The 7,949-nt window shown below is 54.1% G+C and overlaps 1 protein-coding gene across 1 annotated transcript in view; it reads left to right on the top strand.

Annotated features, from left to right (window-relative positions):
* The window catches only part of PIGO (phosphatidylinositol glycan anchor biosynthesis, class O), a gene marked incomplete at its 3' end in the record, with an annotated part of 15,634 nt that extends 12,043 nt beyond the window's left edge, over positions 1 to 3,591 (top strand). Inside the window, exons 7-11 of the mRNA XM_010183854.1 lie at positions 6 to 868; positions 1,398 to 1,601; positions 1,897 to 2,099; positions 2,884 to 2,954; positions 3,475 to 3,591. Coding sequence (XP_010182156.1) covers positions 6 to 868; positions 1,398 to 1,601; positions 1,897 to 2,099; positions 2,884 to 2,954; positions 3,475 to 3,591 — 1,458 coding nt within the window. The remainder of the gene's footprint in view (positions 1 to 5; positions 869 to 1,397; positions 1,602 to 1,896; positions 2,100 to 2,883; positions 2,955 to 3,474) is intronic.
* Positions 3,592 to 7,949: the final 4,358 nt, after the last annotated feature.

Here is a 7,949-nt window from a genome sequence, read left to right as displayed (position 1 = left end):
CTCCACTGGGACGGTCGCCTGACTGTGCCAGAGGGCCCCAAGCAGCAGCAGCTCCTTGGCTTTTCTTCATACCGGAGGGAGATCTGGTACCTGCTGTGCCTCGTGGCTGTGCTCCTGGTCTGCGTGCGCCTCTCTGGTTTCTTCCACCAGTGCCGTGAAGAAATCCCTCAGTGCCGGCCCTCTCTTTTCCTCTCCCCCCTTGCCAGCCTGAGAAACACACGGGCCAAGAACCTCTTCTACCTCCTGTGCGTGGCCTTGCTGGCTGGGCTGGTCTATGCAGTGCGGAGCTGGCTGCGACACTACGGCAACCTGAACAGCTCGGACCCCCTCGTGCTCTTTGTGCGCTGGGGTTTCCCACTGGTGGTCCTCTGCATTGCCTGCTACTGGGCCGTTGCCTCCAGTGCTGACGACTCTCTGGGCAAGCTGCAGGAGCTGGTGCAGGTGGCGGTTGTTGCCTTTCCATGGGCTGTTTATGGACTAGCGTCTGTGGGACTGCTGCTCCTGCTGTGCAATCCCATGACAGTGTTTGCAAAGGACACGCGGGAGTCGGCAGGATCCATCGTCACTCCCTACCTGGGGGTTCCCAGCTCTGAAGTTGACTTCCTCCACGTCATCCCTCAGATCTACAAGAGGATGCAGGAGTCTCAGAAGAGCCGTCTGGAGCGGGGCAGCTGCAAGGCCACTGTTGCAGCGTACGGGTTGGGTAGCGTGTACTCTGCAGCCCTGGTCATAGCACTCACCCTGCTGGGCTTCCTCTTGATGCTTCTGCACAGTGAGCGGCTGAGTCTCGCCTTCCTGCTCCTCTTCCTGGAGGCCTTCGTGCTGCTGCACATCCACACGCATGCCAGAGGCCTTGCTGGAGATGCTGGTGAGTCAGGGCTTGGTAGAGCATCCTCTGGATGTGCAACCTAAGCTTCATCTGCAGCAACCTTGTCTTATTTCCAGTGGGAGAGACAGGGCCCAGTCTCTGTTCCTGGGGAGTGGCAGTGCACTGATGATCCTCAGGGGATCCTCCTAGCTTTTTCAGAGCTGCTCAACTCCTCTGGTGAAAGAGGGATGTGTGCAGCGGCACACAGCAGCAGCACAGTGTGGGAGGAGGAGGAGTCCCTTGTGTCAGGGAAGGAGGCTTTACACCCACCCCTTCACCCCAGGATGTGAGCAGCCACCAAACCCCACTGCTGCTCACACAGCCCAGTAGCAGGGTAAGCAGCAGTGGGAATGCCTGGCCCCTCACTGTGTCTGTAGTGGGAGCCTGACTGGTTTCTGTCTCTCAAAAGAAAGTGTGGAAAGGGAATTTGGAAGAAAAGTCAACAGGCTCTTTTTTTGACTGTGTATCTGTCTTGTTCCTTGAGGCTGATCTCATTTTCTCTCTCTCTTTTTTTTTTTTAATCTCTCAGAGCCTTTTTCAGTGCCCTGGTATGCAGTCATCTCCTGGCTCCTTGCTGCTTCCCAGTTCTTCTATTCCACAGGCCACCAGCCCATCTTCCCGGCCATCCACTGGAATGCGGCCTTTGTGGGCTTCCACCTTGACCACAGCACCAACCTCCTGCCTGCTGTCCTGGTGGGCGCCAACACCTTTGCCTCCCATATCCTCTTTGCAGGTAAATCAATTTGTCCCTGGGCTGTTGAGTCTGAGCAGCCATGTCTCACTGCTTTGCCTTGTCCGGAGGCCTGCAGGCTGGGCACGAAGCGATGAAGGCTCCAGCAGCAGCTGAACAGCAGCATCCTCGCTGTCCCCTTCTGGGACCACAGAGCTGCCTCCATGCAGTTGTGCCTGACCAGCAAACTGGAGCTGGGGTATATGCGTCCTGCACGTCCAGGGCATGATGGCAGAGCCTAGACTGCTCCTCACCTCCTGGGCTCCAGTAACTTCATGTGCCTTTGTCCTTGAGGTAGTTGGCTGCCCTCTGCTCCTGCTTTGGCCCTTTGTGTGTGAAACATCCAGCTCGCAGAAGAGGAAGCCCAAGAAGGAGACCCGGGAGGAGCAGCAGGAGGCAGAGGAGCACATGATGGAGATGAGGCTGCGGGAGTCGCCGGAGAAGTTCTCAACTGCTCTGCTGCAGCTGGGGCTGAAGTACCTCTTCGTCCTCGGGACACAGGTATGGACAGAGGTGGAATGGCTGTGGGGAAGGCTGTCCAAGGGGAAAGTGCTGTGCTGTGAGAACCACAGGTCACTCTTGTGAGAGAAAGGGGTCAAGGTCCAGAGGTGATATGTCTGGTTGCATGTGGAAGAGCAGCTGCGCAAGTCCTCTTCTCAGCTATGCCATTTGCTCTGTGTTTTGGGAAGGGCTTCAGCATGGAAGCTGCACTACAAATTAGACTGCTTTTCATACCCAGCTACCCAGAGTGACAACATCTGTTCAGAATCTGCAGGGTTATAATTCTGCTCCCCCTCTTCCCAACCATGCCTATCTATTTTGCACTGGCTCTGGTTTTCATCTGATCCTGTGCTGTGGTGACTTAGGGAGTTAAACACCAGAAATTCAATTCTGTGAAAGAAGCGGGTAGCTTTTGGGGCTTTAACCCTTGAAATCAAGCTGCTGCTTGGTTAGACCAGAGACACAGTGCAAGGGAGGGGGCAGCAGGAGAGCGGGAGTGCTCCCTTGGTGAAATGTTGAGTCACCTTAGCCACAGTGTGAGCCCTCCCCTGTGCTGTCCCAGCCTGGCCCGTTCCTTGAAGGGCCTGGGTGCTCATCAGGCTGTTTGTGTTCCCTGACTTGAGGACACAATGGAAAGGGATCTTCTTTGGGATGCTTATTTCTGGTGTGCACTGTACCAGCCTCTTAGGTGTGTGCAGTTTAGTACCACCTTCAGATGTGAACTAGTGCCCAGGAGGTCTCTCCGAAGTCACTTGTAACTTGTTTTTCCTGGTCTCCTCCACAGCTTCTGGCCTGTGTTTGTGCAGCTATGATCCTCAGGAGGCACCTCATGGTCTGGAAGGTCTTTGCCCCGAAGTAAGTTCCAGGAGTTGCTCTGATGCTGGGTTTAGGGCTCAGATCCCTGACATCTTGTCTAGGGTTTGTAGACTGTATTGATGGAAAAGACCGTGTGATCAGTCTTCTGACTTCTTACCTAGTAGAGGCTCTAGGACTGTCCTTAACTAATTCCTGCTTAAAGTTCAGAAGCTGGACTTGAGCTAAAGCCTAGAAATTTCTCCTTATCTTGATTTCCAAGAATACACAGAAATGGTAAACCCAGAAAGGGTAAACTGGCAAACCTTTGGGGTAGGAGGAGTGTGGGATGGCCTTGGCCATTCAAAATCCCACCTGAGCATTGTCCTAAATGACCTCTAAATCAGAGGTGTGCTTGGCTTCCAGGTTGCAGGCAGCAGCTGCTGGGGAGTAAATGTAATTCAGATTTTAGGATTTGGGGTGCCACCGGCCTCTCACTGTCAGGAAAATCAGCCAGCTGGGCGAGGGCAGCAGTCTGTCCTTGCAGTTTGTGATGTCCTTGCTGTGTCTTTTGTCCTTGCAGGTTCCTCTTTGAGTCACTGGGCTTTGTGGTGAGCAGCATCTGCCTCCTGCTAGGGATCTCCCTGGTGATGCGTGTGGACTGTGCTGTCAGCACCTGGTTCAGCCAGCTCCAGTTCAGGTAGCGTCGGAGATGTGGGGAACCTGGCCTGCTTGTCGGCCGAGGCTGTGGTTGTCTCCTTACCTCCCTTGGGCCAGGAGGGATACACAAGCCACCAGCAACGAGTGCCTGCCGACAGCAGTCAGGGTTTATCCCCAGCTCCCTGCCTCAGCGCTGCACAAAAGGACCGGAGCCAACTGTTCCCCTCTCACTGCGGTGGTGTTTCTCAGCAGTGGAGGTCAGAGCTCTTGCTGGGCGTTTGCTGGCAGCAGGACTCTGCTGCACGAGCCCAGGAAGCCAGAGTCCTGAAGTGCTCCTCTGGAGAAACACCAACCTTGCTGCTACTTTCCTGACAAGTGTCCCCACTGTGCAGCTGGTTGGCTTCAGTGACCAGCAAAGTGTCACCTTGCCTGTGCAGAGAGAGTGACTCATGGGAAGGGGCCTGCTGAGGAGGGGAAGGGAGAGAGGAGAGGGAAGCTCCTGCAGCCACCACTTCTCTTTACGTCCTCAGTTTTCACACTGAAATCGAAGTGCACATAGTTACCCATACAGACGGTTCCTGGGGTCTTGGTGGCAGCTGCTCCTCTGTAAAGTCAGGTATTTGCTCTGTAGGTTGTTGCCCTCCTGCCCTACACTCACTCCCATTTTCCTGGTCTTCGTCGGCCCTTTGAAGGGCAGAGGGGACCTCTCTGGGCTGCCTTGTACAGCCTGAAGCAGGCTTAGCTTACTGGGTGCATGGTAGTAGCAGGAACTGTGTCCAGGAGCAGGAAACTCTCCACACAGAGTCTTGGCCTGTCTGTGGCCCCTTGGGCTGGGCTGTAGCCACTGGGGCTCCCAATCTCTTCCTGAGTGTGTGCTGCCACGTGCTGACCATTGATTGTGAGAGGTCAAGTTGCAGCAGGAGGCAGTGACAGAGAATTAGCTCATTCCCATACTGTGTCTGGTCAGGAGGAAAAGGGAGTCTGGAGTAGCTGTCCCAACTGCAGGAGTGGCCTTGGTGTGAACTCCAGTGCCTAAGAGCAGCTGCTTGAAAGCCCTGAGTGGGTGACAGCTCTTCTGGGACATAGTTTAACCCACTGATATCTGTCTTTGTGCTGGTGGTTATGTCACCTTGAGTGGACCCCAGGCACTGGAGCTGATGGCATCTTTGATCCCATATTTGGTGCTTATCTCCCTCTCAACCTTGGTTTTCTGGCTGGGACTTCATGCCGCAAGTGAGCTGCCCCAAAGCCGCCCTTGACTGCTTGCAGTCTGGAGACGTTGTGTCTGTCTTGCTATGTGCAGAGGTAGAGAACAGTGACCATGGTGCCTGGCAACATCCCAGTTACGTTCCCCCTGCAATTTCGATGGGAGCTGGGATTCCTTACTGCCCTGAACCACTGTGTGGCATTACTTGGTGCTATGAAACCTTTTGTCTCTTTCCTCTCCGCAAAGAGCTGGGGACTGCTTGCCTGGGATTCCTGCTTTGATTTTTATTCTGGCCCTCTTTGTTTTTTAACTCATGCACCATGACTGTCCCTGTTTTAGTTTCTCACTGCAAACTGCTAGTGTAACTCCAGGCTTTTCCTCTCCTCTGCCCTGGAGAGTCCCGGGGAAAGCATCTTGCCACTTCTCTCATCATCTCATTTCTTACTGTTATGGCCATGTGCCCAGTTGCTGTGGAAAGTGGCTCTTGAGGGCAGGATTAGTTTTGTATTTTACCCCTGCAAAATGCTTGCTCGAGTATTAGGGTGCAGCTCCAGGGAGCCTTAAACTGCTCTAATTTGGTGTTTCCATTGCCTGGCCTCCTGCTGGGCTCTCCCACCTCAGCCCTGCATCTTCCTTGCCCTGTGGGCCTGCCTGCTCAGTTTCACCTGACACAACCAGGAACTGGCTTGCAGCTGGTATGACTGCCTGGGCTGCCTCCCTGCCTGGTTACATGCACACAAGTGCTGGTGCAAGGCAAGGAGGGGAATATGTCAGAGGCAGGAACACATCAGCCCACAATTAGAAGAGCTAAAGCAGTCCCACCCTTAAAAACAGGTTATTTGCTGTATACTGGGATGTATACAGATGGTTCTCAGTGCTGAGAGGGCCATGCTGATGGCTGAGGGGTACATTGGTGTGGGGGAAGAAAGGGATCGAGGTAGCAGCTACCCAGTGAATTTTCATTTAATGGGAAGTTATTCTAGATGGCACGTGTTGCTAAAGCCCAAGGCTGGAGCCCAAACAGAATCACAGAATCATTAAGGTTGGAAAAGACTTCTAAGACCATCAAGTCCAACTATCAAATAGGTCTTCTTGTAACCTTGTAACCTGGTCAGGAGCTTGCTGCCTGAATGTATTTGTGCTGGCAGAAATCCTTATGGTCACTAGTGCTGTAGAATTGACCCCTGATGTCCCTGCAGTTGCCACCCAGGCCCCTGAGCTTCCTTCTCTCCCGTCTCTGGGACTAGTTCATCTTTCAATGGTCACCATCATGCTGCTGAGCCTTCCTGTGCCCGTTGTTCGTGGTTGAAGCTCAGCTGGCACTTGGGCATCCTCTCCTCATCCCTCCATATCACCCCTCTGCCTTCCCGCTCGGGCTGTAGGCTCACGGTCCCGGGAGGCTGGGGCAGAGCAGAGGGCACAGCAGAGCCACAGCACCGTGAAAACACGCACACTTATCTTGCCAGAGACTTGCGGTAATAATGCTGCAAGTACATTCCTGTCACTGCAGAGAGGCCAAGGAGTGCTTGCTGCTCAGCCAAGGCAGACTGGCTACTACACCAAAGAATTCAAGATTCAAGATGAGTTTTCCAAGGGCTGGAGATGCTCTTGCTTTCTTTCATTGACTTTTTTAGTCTTTGCCAGCCTTCCACAGCTGCTCTCAAGCCGTTTATTTGGCTGGCATTCTCCTGAGTGTGCTGGAGATTACAGAGTTAAGTGTTTGAGGCTTGGCGACCTTGGAAGCGTGCTGCTGATGCTGGAGCAGCTGTGGCTGGGATTGCTGATCTAAACCCCAAGAAATGTCCAGAGGAAGGCACTTGTTGGTCCAAACCAAGGCTCTTTGTGAAACCTGGCATGCTGAGGGAGCAGGCTGTGCCCTACGTGCCGCTGCTGACCTGTCATCAGAGCCTGCTGGGTCTCTACTGGTGCAGTTTTTCCCAGTGGTTTCTTTCTGGTCCCTGTGTCCCGTGGCTGAGCGTGACAGGGGACGCACCATCTCCAGCGTGCTCCACAGAGCAGTTTCATCCTGCACTCTGCAAAGCTGCTGCTCTCTGCGCTTTTACGAGTGTTGTGTGCACTCTGTGGTAGCAGCTTCTCAGCACCCTGTCCCTCTGGGCAGGGAACAGTTCCGCTGGGAAAATTCCCTGGCTCAGGCAGGCAGCAGGATGGTGAGTCCCATGGTCCAGGCACAGGCCAGGGGTGGGACTGTGTCTCATTTGTGCTGCCTGGAAAATGGCGAACGAAAGCCACCACCCCTGCAAAGGTCTGTGGCTATTGAGAGCATCTCCCTGCCCTGATCTGTCAGGCTGGCGTTGCCTACATGGCTGTCCTGAGGGATGGCACTGCTCCAGGGATGTCAGGGCTCAGTGTGTCTCCGTTCCCATGCCCTTTTCTCCATCCCACTTCTCTCTGTTCCTCCCTCAACACTTCAGGCTGCTTATTTATGCCGAAGCACAACCACGGTGTGTGTGTCTCCCCTTCCCCTTGGGAAGTAATGATGCGGGCTTGTGGGGAGCAGGGCTGGAAAGCACTGCCCTCTCCCCCGAGCTCTGACTCAACTCGACACATGGCTTGGAGTGAAGCTGTTGTTTTATGTTTTGTTATGAACCTCTCTGTGCCTCAGTACCCTATCTGGGATTAAAAAAAAAAGGGGATGGACCCAGTTCTGGAAAGCGATTTGGGAGCTCTGCATGCAGTGCGGTGCTACGCTTTCCTGGGTGTCACTACATATCTGGCTGTTAATGCTTGTGTTCCCATCCAGCAGCTTCACCGGGAGGGTGGAAGTGATGCCTGAGTCTCTGCTAGGAAATAGAGCCTTTTTTTCCTTCAAAAAAAACCAAACCCAAAATAGGCAAGTTGGCAGCACTCATTTCGGTGCCCCCGGAGCCGGAGGCAGCCAGGGAGGTGTCGCTTCGTTATTAAATGACTCATTAATTAGCCGGTGGTGGGGAGGAGATTTGCCGTCCGAGGGTGGCGCAGGGCTCCGGGTGGCTGTGAAACTGTTGTCTGCAAATAAAGCCGTGAGATCCAACCCGCCCGGAGCCGGAGGCAGCCAGGGAGGTGTCGCTTCGTTATTAAATGACTCATTAATTAGCCGGTGGTGGGGAGGAGATTTGCCGTCCGAGGGTGGCGCAGGGCTCCGGGTGGCTGTGAAACTGTTGTCTGCAAATAAAGCCGTGAGATCCAACCCG

This window comes from Mesitornis unicolor, unplaced genomic scaffold (assembly GCF_000695765.1).
Source record: "Mesitornis unicolor isolate BGI_N332 unplaced genomic scaffold, ASM69576v1 scaffold32884, whole genome shotgun sequence".
In the NCBI taxonomy this organism is placed as follows: domain Eukaryota; kingdom Metazoa; phylum Chordata; class Aves; order Mesitornithiformes; family Mesitornithidae; genus Mesitornis; species Mesitornis unicolor.
The sequence above is the reverse complement of the archived record's forward strand: the minus strand, read 5'-3'. Positions and strand labels throughout refer to the sequence as shown.